At 42.3% G+C, this 19,067-nt stretch overlaps 1 protein-coding gene across 12 annotated transcripts in view; it reads right to left on the reverse strand.

Moving 5' to 3' along the window:
* Positions 1 to 19,067, reverse strand: part of mecom (MDS1 and EVI1 complex locus) — a 123,731-nt gene that overhangs the window by 78,931 nt on the left and 25,733 nt on the right. For all 12 annotated transcript variants that reach the window (XM_005944670.3, XM_005944667.3, XM_014340854.2 and 9 more), the window contains exon 2: positions 4,734 to 5,080. In XM_005944670.3, coding sequence (XP_005944732.1) covers positions 4,734 to 5,080 — 347 coding nt within the window. The remainder of the gene's footprint in view (positions 1 to 4,733; positions 5,081 to 19,067) is intronic.

Raw genomic sequence — 19,067 nt, forward strand, 5'->3', positions numbered from 1 at the left:
ATGAAGTTTTATCAACAAATCGAACCTGAATTTTAAGATTTATTATTGTGTTGCAGTTAATCACAAGCACACCGTTTTGAATTGACACTAAGTGAAAAGATGAACCTCCTCCTGGTCAGGCATCTGCCACTCCTCCTCCTTCCATCCTCCCATCCTCTCATGACTGGGAGGTTGAGAAGACAGGCAGAGCCTGGAAAGGCCCTGCCCAGCCATTTAATCCTCTACTCCCATTCACCATCACTGCTAATCTCCTACACCACCTCCCCACCACCACCACTGCCACCAACAGTATCGCCTCCACCTCCACCTCCACTTCTCCCTCAAGAGGTGCACAAAGACCCTAAGCGCCCCTGTCCCGCCCCACCCGCCATCCCACCCCTTCTCGTATCCCTAACCTGCTCCGCCCAGTGCTCCTCCAGCAGGAGGCACCCAGTTTTCTAAGCCCAGGAACCATAATCCTGTGGGGCTCCAAGTTTGGGTGAGCCCAAAGGCTCATTGAGTGCCGGATAACTCTCTCCGGGACTTTAGCTGTCTGTCTTATTGTTGCTGCTGCTGAGAAGAGGACAGACACAAATGGAGTTTGAATTTCAATGCTAACGACTCAGAGAAAGAGACAGCAGAATATGGACTGGTGGGCATCCAGGCGTTAAGAGTATTTTCAAGGAGGCCATGGGGAAACACATGCAAATACTGTGGGCAAGTGCAGGCCATAACATCCTTATTCTAAGAAAGGCTGAATGCAATACGGTTATTTTTGTTTGTTTTACAACATCCCAATTATATTCAAAGCTGAAGATATTTAACACCATTTGGATTTATTTGAAATTTGTTCTTGTTGTCATGAAATTTAGTTCACTAAAGTTGAATATGAATCTTAAGTCATAAAGCGGCATTTATGTTTCTGTTTTTGTTAAAAAGGAATAAATCTTACACCATCGGTATGTAAAACATTTACACCCACATTTCTTTCAGATTTAATGCATCTTTCATCGCACCATAATATTAACTTCAATATTTGAGTGAAATCTGTGACAATCTGTGCTCTCCTCCTCTACTGGATCACCCCAGGGTTGCTGCCTCTCTCCCCTTCTGTTCATTCTGTACACAAATGAGTGTCGCAGCAGTTTCACGAACAGACACATCCTGAAGTTTGCTGACGACACAGTGATCGTCAGTCTTCTAGTGGGGGATGAGTCAGGCCATGGACAGGTTGTAGATGATTTTGTGAATTGGTGTGATGAGTCCTTCCTTTCACTTAATGTGTCAAAAACTAAAGACATGATTATTGATTTTAGGAAGTCGTCTTATAGGTCATCACCTACTATCATTAAAACTGCAGATATTGGGATAGTTGAGAGTTATAAATATCTAGGTGTGGTACTTGACCATAAACTGTGTTTTGAATCTCATGCTGATGCCACTACTAAAAAAGTTCAACAAAGACTGTTCTTTTTAAGGAAAATTAGATCTTTTAATGTCTCATCTGAGATGTTGTCCTTGTTTTATAGAAGTTTTATCGAATCTGTGATGTCTTTTTGTATTGCTGCCTGGTTTGGTAACCTGACGGTGAAGAATAAGAATCGGTTGGGACTTCTGGTAAAAACTGCTAGCAAAATTTCATGACGTTGGCAAGACGGACTTTTGGCCATTTACAATAGAAATGTGCTTAGAAAGGCTCATTCTGTTATTAATTGTGTGAACCATCCACTTCACAGTGAGTTTGAGCTGTTGCCTTCCGGCCGCCGTTTTAGAGTACCTCCGAGGAGGACTAAAAGACTCCAGGTCTCTTTTATCCCTACTGCGTCTTGTCTCCTTAATGGCAAATAATTGTCCTTGAACTTTCTATCATTATTATTGTTATTATTATTTTATAGTATTGTTCTGTATATTTTTATCCTGCTGCTAAACTAATTTCCCCTTGTGGGACATTATTGAATTGAATTGAATTTGAATTAAAAAATGCATTTCAAAATATTTTAGTATTTGATATTCTCCCCCTTTGCCGTTGAGCGGGATTGTGATGTGAAAAATGATAGCTCGGTCTCCTTGGTAGTTTTGGAAATTTCTGAGGTGCGTTTTGGATCATTAAACTGCTGCTGTATGATGATGGTTTGTCTCATGGAACAAACTTTGGATTACTGATCCTTCTGGACTTTCTCAAGGCTCTGAATGTCTGCTTCAAATGATGGGAATCAGAAATCTGAGCTTTAATAAGAAGTCATTGCCACATATTTGCTTAAATTTAATTGACAACCTATACATACTACTACTCCAACTTAAATATTTTTGCTTATTTTAGGCATTAGATTGAATAACACATAAATCCTTAAAGGTTTTTGTTGCTTTCAGTGTTTTGAGAATTCAATTCTGACATATCTTTAAAGTTGTTTCAGGACCCCAATTTCTCTATCTTTCTTCCTCTAGTGCTCTAACTTTTCTTTGTGATAAGGCAGAGCTCTTCCTCACATTCTGAACTAGTGTCTGATTGAAGGATTTCAGACTGACACAGGTAACATTAGATCTATACAATCAAACATCCTCAGCACAAACACAATTCGCTCATAAAAAACAACACAACTAACTAATACAATTGCCTAAGCATGCACACAAACACAAATACATTCACACTGTGCACACAACTGCTAGCACGGTCAGCACTTTGGTTCTGCATGCGACAGTGTAGGTGAGCTTGACAGATCCCTCGCCGCTGCTTCTCTGCCTTTTATTTACAGAAGCTATCTTTCCCATAAGTCACCATTCCTGTATTCATAAAGCATCATGGTTGTCATAACTCATTCTTCCCCTTTATGAATAAAGCTCCCAAATTTATGGTGATGGCGCTGAGAAGTGGTGGCCTCCCTGGTGACAAACTTTCCCCAGTCTGTCACCACTGGCCTGAGCTGCTTCAGAGCCCTACATCAAAAGCTCCAGATGGGAGCGCCACTTTATCGCTCCCCGGTCGGTGACATCACCTTGCTGCGCTGTGCGGGATTGATGATGAAAGCAAACATATCTATCTTAGCTCACATTTACCAAATCAATTTTATTTTTACAGACCCTCCGCAGGGTTATTGGCATATTGACGGGTTGCAGGCAAAAGGAAGGCGGAGGGAGTGGGGTGAGCGATGGCCGAGGGATAGTAAACGGGTGGGCATGGGAGAAGAGGGGGAGGGTCAGGAGGGCTTAATGGTGTTTACCATATTTAATGCAGAGGGATGTCATCACTGAATATCCATTCTGAATAATGTGGCATTTCATCATAAATTCTTTACAACTTATTTACTTAATGGAAAGAGTTATGGCTTGCTGTCAGGGCGGTAATTAAACATTGTGATACAGTGCTGCCTCGCCAGGATCCCATCTTTCCCCTCAACTCCCCCATCCGCCTGCCCCAAGACACACACATATGCACACTCACATCCAAGCTCCTCAGCTTCTTAAATACATATTATTATTCAAGCTCCCCATAAATTACCACAGGATTAAAATTCATGAAACCTTTTTTCTTTATTTCCTTCCCTGGGAAAAAGAATAACCCAGAGCTTGTTCAACCAGCTGTAAATCTCTTTGGGAGAGACAGGGACTTCATATTATGATTTTATATCATGAAAATTGGCTTAAATAAAGACTATTTCATCACTTCAATTTAACGCAAATTTATATTTGCATCCCGCTCTGCAGTTGATAAAGAGGTAGAAGTTGCTTCCTGGAGAAATTCAGCTTAAAAAGAAATAATAAAATAGCTAAGGAGCAGAAATTTATTTTGGTTTTCTCCAAACCAAAAACCACTAAGTTTGAACTGATGGGCTGGATTAATGCTGTATGATGCAAACCAACTGAGGACGAGTCCAAATCCCAAACTATTTATATGAGCTGAATGTTAATATTTTACCAACATGCTCTCAGTCAGCTATAAAGTGCAGCACGGAAACGTTCTCTGTAGTTAGACTCTACAAAGAGGAAAAATGCTGTATTGAATCATCGTTTTCTTTATATACCTTGACTTCTCACTTCAGTGAGCTGCATGGTCGGCTTTTCTTAATGAGCCTGGCTCTGCGCTACAAATCCCTGAGTTTCAAAGACTAAATCCTCACGTTCAAATGAGAGAGGATCTATTTTGGGAGTCTGAATGAAGCCAATACTCCCCCGCGCCTCTCCGTCCTGCTCCATAAAACTGAACTAGCCTGACACTGACAGAGACCACATCTAACCTTTGACCTTGTGCCGTGACCCTGCATTCGATTTTTTTGTGTCTGCTGACCAATATGTGATTTGCCAGTGGTCGCACTGGGTCCCTAACCGGGATGAAGAAGGGATTTATGGCTTTTCATTTTAATTGAGTTAAGAGCACGAGCTCAACTCACTTTCTTTCAGTCGCGCTGACCTAACATTACATCATTGGGCAACAAACGGCAGCAACAACTTTGTGGTCACTGTGCTAAATGTGAACATGACGACATGGGAGGAAATAAAAAGTGGACTGATGTGAACGCTACACAGTGTACAGGGGAAGGAAATTCCGTCTCATCAAAAAGTGTGATACTACTGCTGTAGAAAAAACATAGTGAAATGCAGTTGTGTCACATAAATGCACATAAACGCTTCTTGTTTTAATCTGGACACCCTGGTTGCCTAAAGGATCTTTGATGCCACCTATAAACATCTCTCTTCCCAGCTTTATTCCCTGTCACTAGATAACATAATGAAATACAGGAGTTTGTATATGTTCCTACCTCCCAGCCTTGAGTAGGATCTTGGAGACAAGGCCTGTGCTCTCCTTCATATGGTCCAAATCGCTCCCCGACGTTCACCTTCCTGCGGCTCCAGATGCCCAGCCCTCCAGATGGGACGGTTGACTCTCGCAATTCAAAGTCAAAGGGAATACTCAGATCTTCTTGGGGGAAAAAGATGCTTTGGTGTTGGAATGACAGATGGTCCTGTGGAGAGGACTCATCGTCAGAGAGTGAAGGTGATCCCGGGTCTTCTGGCAGGGCCGAAGAAGGTGTAGGATCCCCATCAGAGCCGCATACGTCGTCTAAGATGTCGGATGGATAAAGAGGTATCTTATCATCTCCGTCACCTGCAAGAGACAAGAAGTCTTGATGTGAGGGTCATGTCCAATGACATAAAGTGGCAACAGGTTATTGTTCCCATCTCTTTAACTTACTTCAGAGATGGAGGACAACATATGAAAACTTGATTAGTTCAAATAAACAGTAGGAGACAGAAGGGCCTTCGGGTCTGGAAACAGCAAATGTATCATGCAAGGGGACCTTCATTCTGTTGCAGTGGAAATTAGTAGTAAAAAACAGGAGATCCTGAAGTGAGCCCACTTCTTGTTTATAATTTGTACTCGCCTGGCATGTTCCTGCCTTAGGAATTAAGCAAGGCAAATTTAATTTTTAAAATAAAACCTATTAGGTCAAAAACAGGTTTTTGGGCCCTACGGCAAAGGGTTGACCCAGCATTGTGCTATTCTGGCTGTTTTATAATTCTTTTTCCTGAACTCTTTCTTCAATGTGCAGTGAAAACAGAGGGAACAGAGAGACACACACTAGGGTTTATTGTGAGTGGAGTGAAACAGGATATTGAAGCACGACCCCTCAACCCACACTGGGCTTCTTTAGAGTGGCACACGTGGCTGTTGAGCCTAATAGTGAAATAAAGATTGAATTATTCCCAGTGTTGAAACAATCTGTGATGGTATAAACTTGCAATGCTGTGAAGTCTTTGAAACAGAGGTAGATTGAAAGAAGCACATTAATTTGAAAAACAGTTGCATTTAAAATACAAAGTCATATGTACAGGTAGGACGTTTTAAATACAACATCATATATGAGATGTCGCCCAGCAAGCAAAGACACAGCAAGGCAATAATTGAGCCAGCGAACGCAACGGGCTGCTAGCCAGGTGTTGCAGGGTGGGACAGAAAGACACTAAAAGCCGGAAATGATCCACAGGAAACTGCTGTTCTGTGGTGGGCTGTGCCTAACACACACTGACAGGTCACAGGGAGAAGGAGCTCTGCTAATGAGGCTCAACAACCCATCCCTGGGATGAGGAACATTCCTGAAGGGCTTCCTGTGTGACACTGTACCTCAGCGCTGTCAGCCACGGAACCTTTGATCCACCCAGATACACACACGCACTTCTTGTTCACTGGCCTTGAATTAAACATGTGTCTGATTGAATAAATGGGGCATTGTGATTGGCCACAGGCGGTCATGAACTAACCTGAGAAATTAACTTAAGACTTGAACAAAACCAATGCACTTCAATATATGTATGCTTGCAACTTAGCACTGCTACATTACTCGACACACAAGATAAGCCAAGACCAGCGAGCTACACATTTGTAAATATATGCAGACTCCATTTTTCTCAAGGTCAGAACACAAGTTGTGGTGAAGAGGAATGTAAAACTGTAAAGTACTGCATAAGTAGTACATAAGATGTTTTCCTCTGTCAGTAAGAATCATAATTCCTGTCAAACTGTGTGTTTGCTGTGGCAAAGAAAAAAAAATCTATGCATGAACATAGTTTGCTGAATCAGCTCTCTATTATATTATTATTTTCTGTGTAATCCAGCATGTGCACCTGTGCGTGCATGTTTTGTCAAGGCGTACTTACAACTAAAGCAGTTCTGATAGTCATTCCCTGCAGCAATACCTGATCACAGTGTCTACACGGTGTACAACTATTGTGTTTGACATACACACTGTGTGGGCCCAGGGAATTTAAAGGAGACGTCTTTCAAAGACTCGACTGGACTGGGCCGGGCATGAAACCCAATGTGGCTCTGGGAGTAAGGGTAATGATTTTCAGCACAGAGACTGTGTAACATGGTTAGAGGCCTGGATGTGAAGTTTGCCACATGGTAGAGGGACAAGAGCTTTTAAAGGTAACTGTATCCCACCATTGCTGTTTCTCCTCTGACATTTTCCCTCTCACGCTGGTCTCCAAGTTTATATTTGATTCAGGCCAGGAATTCCTCTGGTCCACTGGACTCCACAAGAGCATTTCGGCTCATAAACATATATGTTTCTGTAAAGTAAACGATTGCTGAAAACAAATATGCTATGTGCAGAGTTTTGAAAATTGTGGTCTCATGTGTAGATGACTGATAATTTAGTCTTAGGGCTTTGCTTAGGTGTGTGGACAGCAGTGACACTGCAGTTGGATGATCAGATCAGTGTGTGTGTGTATGTGCGAGTGCATGCATTTTTAATGCTCTGCCTACATGCAGCAAACGGTTGTGTTTGTTTGTTCAGTAATGGTCATTACTTCACCATTGCAAGCTGACGCCCTTCATCAAAGTGGGAGCTCTGAAAGAATTTTGGATTGAGAAGGGAAACTCCATCTCAGAGCATGCTCATGACTTCAACTGCATTAATAACACAGATTGCACATCAAGATAGTACCAGCAAGCACGGGAGGGGGGGGAAAAGGGGGGAGGGGGTGCACTCCTGAGAAACTTTGATGTTTATGTATCCAAAAGACAAAAAGCAAAACAGTGAGGGAAACAAAATTATCTCCTCATCAGAATCAGCCATTACCACAGGAAAGCACATATTGGCTTATTGAATAAACACAGATATGCACACACATACTTATACATCATGTATTCAAATGGTTGAGCTTGATGCCAAATTCATTAATTTTTATTAAGAGGGAAAACATTCGTTCCCGGCCCTGCTATCTGCATGGGTGGAATGATTTTCACCTCTGCCACAATGTGTTGGGCGAACTCATACATCACATGATTACCCCAAGCAGCGAGCACGGCCGCCATCATCAGGGAGTGAATTAAAGATGATAGAAAGAGCTATTAATCACTGTGACAAAGCCCCTAATGGAGGTGTGACCCAGCCAGTGCTGACGGGACGCCAAGAGGACGCACCCACGGGACAAATGGATACATATGTTTACAGAGAGAATAACCTACCTGTGGACATACTCGACCCCTCCTCTCTTAGTTTTTCTTTTTTTTTTTTGGTTCTTTGATCCGCTGTCTTTCCTGCTGTTGTGTGTCTTTTTTTCCAGTTCTATTCTTTGTCTGTATTTTATTTAATTATGTGGCTGCGTCTTGTTGTTAGCAGGTGAGGAAGAGCTGGAGAAGTCAAAAATATTAAGACTTAAAAAAATATATAATCTGTCAGCTAAACCATGAGTTTTATTATTTGTAGACAGTGGGTGAAGTTAGGAAAAGAGTTTTTCCACTGTATGTCTGTTCATAGTATACAATGAGATGAAAACATCATTCATCTACTGAGCCTGAGGACAATTCAGAGTACAAATCATTTACCAGAGAAAGAGCTCGAAGACTTGATTGATGGGGGTCTTAGATCATGAAATATGGAAATTAACTTCTCACCTAATGTGGTTATCTGTAGACATCATTTTTCTCATGTGATAACAGACAGCCAGGCATGAGGCGATGTATGGGGTCTTACCCTTGTACTACAGGTCAAACATTATCACATATGATCTCCTCCATTTGTCATCATCCACATTTAAAAACTGCACACTTCATCACATCCCTGCTTTCGCTTTATATCCAAGCACCACGGAAATCAGTTTGCTCTGCTGTTCCAAGAACTTAGAAAGAATATCTGTGCAGTAAAAATGAGCACTGAAAACACAAATACTCAAAATATGTGGCAGCGACTGAAGGGCCATAGCATGATTGCTGTTGTTTCTGCTTTTGTCCTGAAAAACAAGATACCCCAAGAGACTGTGACTGAATTCAAAACACATAAAAATAATTATCTTTCATTTGGTTAATTTTAACGCTCTCACAGCTACTGCCAATCAGAAAATGACTGCTGTAGATTTGCTAAGTACTGTTAATTACAGTGCATCACTGTGCGGCTATATTCCCTCAGCAGGGTGCATAGGAGAGCGTTTGGAGCCCCATGGCCTCGGGAGAGGCAATAAGCTTCCTAATTAACTCTGTCTTTGTGCTTAATGGAGGCCTTAACACCGCTTTTAGGGAGTCTTTTGGTCCGTGGGTCCATTGGGGTGACTGTGGAACTGACTGATACGAAGCACAAACATTCAAATCTGTAGGTAGCTCGACAACAACAGTTTTAGGCAATTGTCCACAGTTTATCTGTCAACATTTGGTTCTCAGACCACCAAGAATTTCCACATTTAAAACAAGATATGGTTTGTTAGACAGAATCTGGTAAAAATCTAAACAAATCATATAAAAATATGTGAATGTAAAATTTTGTTCTAGTGGCTTTATGTGTTTGTATTTCTCTTATGCTTTTCATGCTTACTCCCAGAGAGACCAGAAAATACATCAAAGATGGTTTTGTGTAAGTAATGCTCTGTTACTGTATGTTTAAATAAATACCATTTATATAGCTGCCTTCACTCCATATTATTACAAATTGGTATTTGTATTATGCAAAATGTTTAAGCTGGCACACACGCACACACACACACACACACATGCACACATACACACATAAACACACACTAACGGGAACAGAGCTCTTAACACAGTGTTAATTAATGAGAGCATTGTCCATGTTTTTTCCCCCTTGTCTTAGTCAATGACTCCTCATTCCAAATGGAAAACACTCCATTAAGGGCCGTGGGCGAAGTTACCAATTAACACCGTGGAACAAACTGAAACTTTGAGCTGGTCCCATGCGCGTGCACACATACACACATACACACACACACAGACACCTAATTAATTAGCATTAGTTGTGATTAATAATGAGCGTCCTTTAATGGTAAATCTGCAGCTCCGATGGCAGGCTGACACAACAAAGGAGTCTGTGTACGCGCCAGGATTTATCTGCCGAGCTGCTCGGGGATTTTAACATGTTTCTCACAGGCTTGACAAATGGCCTATTAATTATCTAATGTTGTCTGACAACAACCGCTTGATAAAGATGTATGTTTAGACAGGGAGAGGAGGGGAAGAAACAGCAGAGGGAAAGAGAGAGGCCTGTGCGAGGAATCGAGAGAGGGGGAGAAAATGTGTGTTTGCATAAAAGAAAAAAAAATGTTGAGATTGAGGGGAGGCTTGTGTCGTTTCATGCAGTTGTGAGCTACTGACTGACACGCATGCATATACAAAGTCCTTTTCTTTATGAATTTGCTGTAAAAAATATTCACTCTGCTTGGAACATCAGCGTGGATGATTAACAAATCACATTTATTATTAATGAAACGCTAATGAATGAAATCCTGATGAACACAGAGATGGATGTGCTGCACACACACACCCCTACACACACACACACACACACACACACACACACACACACACTTTACATCCTAAAACCACAATCAATATCATCAACAAGGAAGTCTCTGCATCAGCCCAGCCACTTCATACCATTAAGTCGCTAACAACATCTCTATCCCGCATCCCGATTCAATCCGGGCCCTGACTCCAATTTCACGAGTTTATCTTCCGCCTGTATGTTGACAGGTGTTCCTAAGTGGGATGCCAGTTGCCAAATGATTTTTATGATTGTTTTAGCCTAGCATTTGGCCTAATGAGATAGGATCCCAGTCGGACGCTAACTCAAGCCTGTCAAATGTAAAGCAAACAGAATAACAGCCCAGTACTCACATTGTTTCCACAAGCCATACATCAGCTGGTGCACAGAGAGAGGGCCCTCTGCATTATACAATGACCCTGGGATAGAGGAGATGAGAAGAACGAGCAGGAGTAAATGTAAAGAGAAGGGGAAAGCTATAAGGTGAAAGGGGATTATGGTGGGGAATAGTGGATAGCATACTTCACGCTAAGACTGTGACCATACAAAGTTTATGGAATCTGCCTGATCCATCGTAAAGCCACAGACAGAAGTAAAGAAGTAATCAACAACAACTCATGAGCATGCCTGTGTTGAGATGCGGATCTTAATTTCCTAATGAGTGCCTGCTGATTGCTTGCTTGAGTTAGAAGTAGAAGTGCAAATAAACAAGATTTTAAAAAGTGCCTGCCTCTGAAGTGACATGTGTAAAGAACATGTTGACAAAGGTCATTAATCCCCTAAACTCCTACGTGTTTTCCTCTGAAATTACCCCCAGCTCAGCGCCCTGCAGCATGTCACACACCCTAAGCTTTTGATTTGTTTGCTCTGGTCACCTGCGCCATTCCTTTCATCTACCTTCCTGCTTCTGTGTCCTCATCCTTCTATCTTCCTTTTAGACAGCAGCATCAGCAATCTTCCACTAAGCTATAGAAAAATGAAAGCAAACCTATAAAATCTAGAAAAAAAAATGTGTGGAAGAGTTACGTTCACCAAAGCTAAAAATATATGTTTGACCTAAAAAATTGCCCATTTTTAACAATAACAACGATTCCAGTTCAAACCTGCATAGATGAGCATTCTCTTTCTACCTCCTCTCTCTCTCTCTTTCTTTCTCTTTCATGTCATGGCTAACTGCCATTGGGCCCTAATATAATTATGGCTCACAGTTGTGCACATTTGAGAAATTGATTCCTTTGATGAAATGTGAGTGAGGCCAGTCTGCGAGAGATGTATATCCAGAGTGGTTGCTGCCAGCCACCCCAGCCTTGCGGAAGGCCCCCTGGGTACAAAACCGCCAGCTCAACCAGGCCCAGCCTGGCCCGGTCTGGCCTGGTCGTTAAAAGAAATGATAGCATATGTGCTTTGTTTGAGTTTGATGTCTTCGTAATGCATTACACAATTAGATTGATTTGACAATTTCCATTATACTTGATAAAATATTTATGTAGGCCTGAGGATGGTAGTTCTTATCAAAGGGGGCTGATCTGCAGTCCAGATGGGAGCCCTGGTCTGCAGTAAGAAGGCCATTAGTCAGTTAAAGCTGGGCACATTTGTGGGCAAATACAGCCTGTACCTACTCAAAATCTGCAATGTTAAAGAAGGTAGTGTGTAACTCATGAAGATATGTAAAATATCTAAGTGTCAGATATCAGTAATTAGATGCAAATAAATGAGATTAGTGAGTATCAGTTAATCAGTAATGTTGTCCTTGAATTTCTGCCTTCCATACAAACACTGATTGCTTTAGAAAAGAGAAGCTTGGCGGTGAAAAAAACAAACAAAAAAATCCAACAAAGACATTTTTGGTTACTCGCATTTCCGGCACATTAGCTTCAGATTTGCTTCAGCTGAAACCTGCAAAGAAAGTGCCAAAACATACTGTGTGCGGGCATCAAGCATAAAGACATACCGATGTTTGCTGTTAGCCTCATAGCTTAATTTGTCAGGTCAAGGGTCTGGATCGAGTATGCCATTATATCACCTCCATAACTCCACTGTGTGTGTGTGTGTGTGTGTGTGTGTGTGTGTGTGTGTGTGTGTGTGTGTGTGTGTGTGTGTGTGTGTCCTGTGCACTCAGAAGAATTCTAAACTTTAAGAACAATTTGACCCCATGTCTCCGAACTTTCTATGTCTGCGCCGTACATTAAAGAGTAAAATAAAAATCCAATAAATACACCAATTTAAGCAATAAATTCAAACCACTCATGCTCAGAGGTGAGTCTCCTTCACCCTTCTTTCCTTCCCTGTTCTCACATTCTGTGTCACACTGAATGTCCCCCTCTTTCTCACTTTCCTCACCTGTCTCCCCTCTCTCTCGCCCATTCCCTTCGCAAACCTCTCAGCGTGCACAGCCACCCCACATCCATCACAGCCCAGAAATTTAAGGACCCAAATTGGCCTCATCTGTCTCAATGTTGGATGCAGATGGAGTTTCTTCTGCGGAGGGAGGTGCGGTTAGTCACCCCTGCTGCCCCCACCCCTTCAATGTACTGACTTAAAGCCAAACCAGTCTGCACCAGTCTCAACACTAGAGCCGCATTACGAGGCCGGCTGCTGGGTATAAAGAGGGCACAGCGGCGAAGTGACCACCGCACTGACCACACGCGTTTTCTGTTTCATTCAGTTTTCTCTCAGTGACATTTTTTATTGTGTTTTTCCATCTAGCCTTCATTCTGGTTCACTCTCCTTCCTTCCCCCCGCTTCCCTACTCCTCCTTACTCATACCACCAGCACGCAAACACCTACACAAACACAAGCCATTGGTGGCCATCGCACAGTCTGCAGTACAGTCTCAAGCAGCCTGGTCAGGCCTGGCTCATTAATAAAGGCCCTAAATGAGGCGACATGCATAAAACATGAAGCGCTGCGTGCTGCTGTAATGAACTGCTGCTCCATAATTGCATCTCAGAGCCGTAAAATGAAGACAAAATATTTGAAGAGGGATTCTGTCACCTCTCTGCAGATGCAACACTAATCACAGGCGTTCTGCGGGGCCCTGGGGTCCCCCCCACCCGACATTGGCAATACCCTCCAACTGTTGGGACATAATTGAATAATTGCTGATTAGAAAATAGGGGGAGAGGTAATAGTGTAGTGTCCAGTGTGTTATCTATAATAATCCCACTGGGAAGGACAAAATGTATATCTATAGTGCCCACTAGGAAATTATTTTATTAATTGAAGGTTCAGTTGTCTAATAGATGATAGAAAGATGTTGTTTGTAGCTGTTTAGGGAACCAGTAACTAATATTACTGTTAGTTACAGGGCTGATTTGTTAACGTTTAATACAATAAAACGATTAAAAAAAGGCAGATGGAGTAAGGTGTAAACACACAGGCAACAGAGACATCCAGACTCAGTGTGCGCACAGAGTGACAAGCTCGGAGACAGGCAGGCCTCCGGATGAGAGATTGGAGTCTCACCCAGGGGTGTCACACAGACGGTTAAAGAGTTGCTGTAGTGACAGGGTGGCCGTGGTGACATAATGAAGGTGCTGTGGTTGTCACAGGGGGTCAGTGGTGATCACCATGCCCATCTGGGAGGGGGACAGGAACATGTATAATGATTCTACCATTGACAAATGGCCTTCAACACAGGGCTGAGACATGTGACAAACTCAAAGTCATCACTTGGAGAAACGCACACACACACACACACACACACACACACACACACACACACACACACACAAAAGTAACAAACCGAAAAAAGTGAGAAAGAAACAGAGACATGTACACCCTGTGTTCTCTATGGATGTGGCGATTTTAATACCACTGTGTAATCCTGGTGCTACTGAACCTGTCCTGCTCATCGACCCCTTTCAAAGAGTTTGTTTTTCTGGTCACAGCTCCCATTTCTCATTTCTCTCACATAAAGCAGCCTCTTGAAACTGTTATGCCACTGCAGTTGAGGGTCAGAGGTTATCAGTGTGAGCATTGTTCAAACATGCACAATGGACCACATGAATTACTGATCCTCCCCCTTCTGGAAGGATTCGGAAGCATGAGAACATACAAACTCAGATTATTCAAAAAAATGTCGGATACAGGTTCAAAACACCAGGCCCGATACCCACTTAAAGAGCTGAATTCATTCAGAGTGAGGTCTCTGTTTGGTAAGGGAAGAAAACTGAGAGTGTTTTTAATGTGACAAGGTGACCACCTACTACCCACCTGACATCCTCTATTTAATATTTCTGGATATGAATAGACTTTGTCTGAGGGCTGCTTTTCTACTCTCAGACTTTGCTTGCCTTGACCACTAACGCAGCAGCAGGCCAATTCTACCTTAACTTTGTTACAGAACTTGTTACATACAATAATGTCTGCACATGCGGAGGCTTTCCAAACCACAGTGTGACATGTGGAATAGACCCAGGCATGGAGAGGTCCTGGAGAGGATGTTTGTTTAATGATTGCTGGAAGGCTAACATTCAGCCCTGTGCTCCGAGCAACAAAATCCCCCTCGGAGCACTGAAGCTGTTATGTTATTTGTTATGGATGTCAATTTCCCTCTATTTAGGAGGTGATTTAACTGGACAATACAGTAGGACTTTGGTCTTGTATGGGGATTGTTGTCTTCCTGTGTAACACACTATACAGCACTGCATGGGAGTCCAGGCATAAACATTATCGGGCCCTGTGAGGACTGAGGGAGGCTCATATTTACCTCTTGAATATGAAACTCTTTTTTTTTAATTGTATTTTTTATTGTATTTTTTTTATTGTATTTTTCAAAAAGTGTCTTAAATTATTATCATAAGAAACAATTTATTAAAAATTTCTAAAGTGTAGCTAGAATTTGGTGTAAATTAAATTGTTTAGATGACACATCTGATGATACATCAAAAAGCTTCTTTTTTTCTTTATTCTAATTCACTTGAAAGGTGTTTCATGCAGGTGAGGGAATCGGAGTGTTCGTGTGTGTGTGTGTGTGTGTGTGTTTGTGTGCGTGTGTGTGGAGTAGGAGGTGGGCATAAATGCAGAGTGACAGCTGCCAAATGACAGTGAGATTAAGGTGGGAATGCAGAGGGACAATGAGGGAAGGAGAGGGACATGACAGTAACAGCAGCTCAGATTAGACTGAGAACACACATGCACATGCACACAGCAACACATACACACAATCAAAAACACATCAGTGACAATCCATCTCCTCGTTCAGGGGGAATAGACGGGAAATGCCAACTTGTAACAAGTGTTCAGCGTTCCATGCAGACGGGATACAAGAAATCCCCCCCCCCATTTCTTTTTTTGCTAAATTAAATTGAACAGGAAATCTAAGCAGAGCCACATGGCATTGCTTAATGACTGACATTTTGTTTAAGAACCATTCATAATGACCTGGTTTAAATTTAAATACTTGGTGTTTATTTCACACTGAACTGCCAATATTCACCAATGCAAAATTCCAAAGTGCTTGAGTGACTTGGGACTGTTGATTTCATGCTTCCCCCCTCCCCTCCTCTACGGTTACATACATATTTGGAGTGACATGACTGTGGAATTAATGACAGATTGCCTGAACGCAGCCGCAAGTATAAAGTAAAGCAGAAATCTGTTACACGAATGAATTCAATATAACAGTATCATATAAGTCACTTTAAATCCTTGAAACATTTTAGTTCAACTTCATCAAAAGACAGTTGTCATACTCAGCTGAACTTCCTCGTATTTTACCAGTTTAATATGGAGATCTTATTATCTCTAACATCTGATTATATTTATGTAAAGAAATGTGAGCTTGATTTCAGAGTCAGCATGCAAATGAAGACAATATAACAGGGGTGTTTGTGCTTCTATAGTGAAAAAGGGGCATTGATTTAAGAACTTTATTGACTTGGGAAATAAAGCAATTACAAATCACTACAGCCAAAACGGTAATTTACTTTTGAATTACTTGATACTTTCACTTCTGGTAAAAAAAAAAAAGGAAAAAAAAAAAAGGTCCGGCATTGGAAAGCGTCCCCCAAAGACATTAAAGTGTTTTCATCAATTAATAATCACCTCATTTTACCCCGCTGCACGCACCCATGAAGTCGGAAATCAATCAGGGTCTACTTTTTTCATATTGATGGACTGAGTGAAAGAAGGCTAACTCTCAACTAACAATACCGCAACCGTGTACATAGATGGAAATCAATTGTAATTAAAACTGTACAAGTGTTCTGCTTTATACACTCAAAGACTGCGTCGGTCATTAAAAAACATTTTCATCAGTTATCAGTTAAACATTTAAAATTAAGTCCATGGCTTCTGCCTCCTTTGGGATAGCACTCTCACACAACAAATTTACCCGTGCTTGCTTTGCAATCAAAAGCCGGCTGAATTAAGTATCAAACCATTTAATGTTACGTGTCACCCTCCAAAACGATCTATATTAGAAGCACTTAATTAAACTTTCAAATTCAAATGTACTAATCAGTTTGCGGCAGAGTGGGCACTTGCTTTTCCCACATGAAACGCCACGGCTGGCCAGCCTGGTCCGCTGCCTGCTCATTAACATGAAGGTGCGATTTGCATTTCCTGATGGACTGTTTAGTTTTTAATATCCCTTTTTCTGCTCTTGCATCAATCACGGAAGAGGCAGGCCACCATAGGCCACTATTAACCCCCCAAATCTGCCACAAAACAAATACTACAAGAGTTCACTAATTTGGAGATCAAAAAGCCACTTGTCCATTATATAATTGAAAATGAAGGTGGAGTGTTGCACTTCTGAAGAGCTCTATAATTACCAGCTGTTAATTGCACACTTGTGGTGTCTCACTTTTAATTAAAAAGAGCGGCTCGTTGCTGTATGATAAGCAACGGTGGAGAGGCGGCGGTTTAATCAACAAAGCGAAAGGAATTTGTTTCTGCTGTGGCCAGCAGCGGGCTGAAGAAATCTTCAAATAACCCAGGGAGATTAAAATATGTCCATTAGGACCAGTCAGGTTTTATTTGGGGTGGCAGGAGCGAGGTGCATTTGAAGTCGTCCCGCTGCAGAGTCCTCAGAGAAGCGCGGCTGGGGGTGTGGGTCTAATCAGTCCGCTGCTGGCCCTGAGCGTTCAAGTGGAGGAATTGGACCCTGCTGGTGGTGAGGAAAGGAGGGGAGGAAAGGCGGGAGCGAAGGATGGATAGAGGGAGGGTGCGAAGGAAACATAGCAAGGGAAGGAAAAGGAGCCCATTCACTCTCGCTTTGCACTTTCTCCTTTCCTGCCTCAGGCTGTTGCGTGACTTTGTTTCGCACCGAGAGACAATGAGCCACAAACGTCTTTAAACTACATATCTTGCACTTCAAGTTGGCTGTTTGCTTCACACATTAGTCAAGAAAGACAGCCTGCTAATCTTTACAAGCAGCGCTATCTCCCTGCAGGATGTGTCAGTGCCCTTAGACAATACACAAGCAACCTCAGGTCCTTTGGACACCCTTTCCAACTATTCTGTGAACTCCAGCGGCACGCTGAGAACCAAGAAACAAGAAGACAACAAAAGAAACAACTTCTGCACTTGATGGACCCAGCATTCGGTTATAACTCACACAGTGTTTATATGAAAGAGACAGTTACCTTGGTCAGCAGCTCTCGGCTTCTGCCAGGCACTTGGAGGACCATTCGCATATAGGACATGATTACATGAGTGTGATAACCTCGTTCAGCCGTTCTCTGACCCCTTTGCTCCCTCACTGATAAAACTGTCTGCCAGGAAGTGTCCTTCGCTACACTTCCTCCTTCTCATGCTCAATCAACACCTGTCACCACGGTGATCGGTGGTTCGATACGAAAGTATTACCAAAAGATGCTACTTCACATTTCCGTAAGGTATAAAAATACCTAGATGAAAGCTTAGACGTGTTGCACATTAAATCTGTTTTGCATTAAGTGTGTAAAATGTAGATCTGAGAACTAATAACAGAATCACTAGGGGCTTCCCAGGCCCCCTGAGTGTCGCAACTCTCTTAGATAAAGGCCTCTGGGTTTATCTAAGGAAACAGTCGCTTGGGCGAGGATGGTCTGGCCTCACTGACAGATTAGTCCAGCCCAGGCCCACTTCCTGCCCGCTGAGGACACTAATTAGAAGGAAGGACTGACACCACAATAAGAGCTGACAGTTGAGTGCACTTAGCACAGCTTCACACAATCCGCTGCTGTATTAGTACAGCAGCCACGCCGAGCCATAAATTTCATCACATTAGCTGGTGCTTATCTGATGTGACAAAGTCAACCTGGATGTTATTTGGACAGAAAAGTACAAGGGCATTTGTGGGGTGTTGATTTATCAGTGGAAGTATGCGAAGCGTTTCATTGGAAATTGTATCAACCGTACACTCTCTCTCTGCCTCCCAGCCTTACACGCCTCTGTCTCACACATGCACACAACAGAACGAGACAAAAGTCATTGTGAGGCTGGCCAGTTCCCAGTGTTAATGACATCCTGTTTACAAACACATTGAGCAGCATCGTGGGGGCCAGGGTCACTCGTTCCCTCTCGCTCCTTCTGTCTGAGTCTTATATCTGACCCCATCTATTCAAATGACCTTTGAACTAATAAGGCAATGCGAGTAGCTACTTCTTCAAAAACTCTGAACACTTCAAAAAAGAAAAAACAAAAACAAAGAGTAGCTCAACTTCCACCGCGCCGCTGCAAAAAACTGGAACGAAAAGCATGTACTGGCATAAAACACAATGTAAGAATAGATTTGAAAAACACCGCTACATGTGCATGAACCAAACCGCACACACACACACACACACACACACACACACACACACACACACACACACACACACACACACA

The sequence above is a fragment of the Haplochromis burtoni genome, unplaced genomic scaffold (assembly GCF_018398535.1).
Source record: "Haplochromis burtoni strain Fernald_Lab_line unplaced genomic scaffold, NCSU_Asbu1 Contig_406, whole genome shotgun sequence".
In the NCBI taxonomy this organism is placed as follows: domain Eukaryota; kingdom Metazoa; phylum Chordata; class Actinopteri; order Cichliformes; family Cichlidae; genus Haplochromis; species Haplochromis burtoni.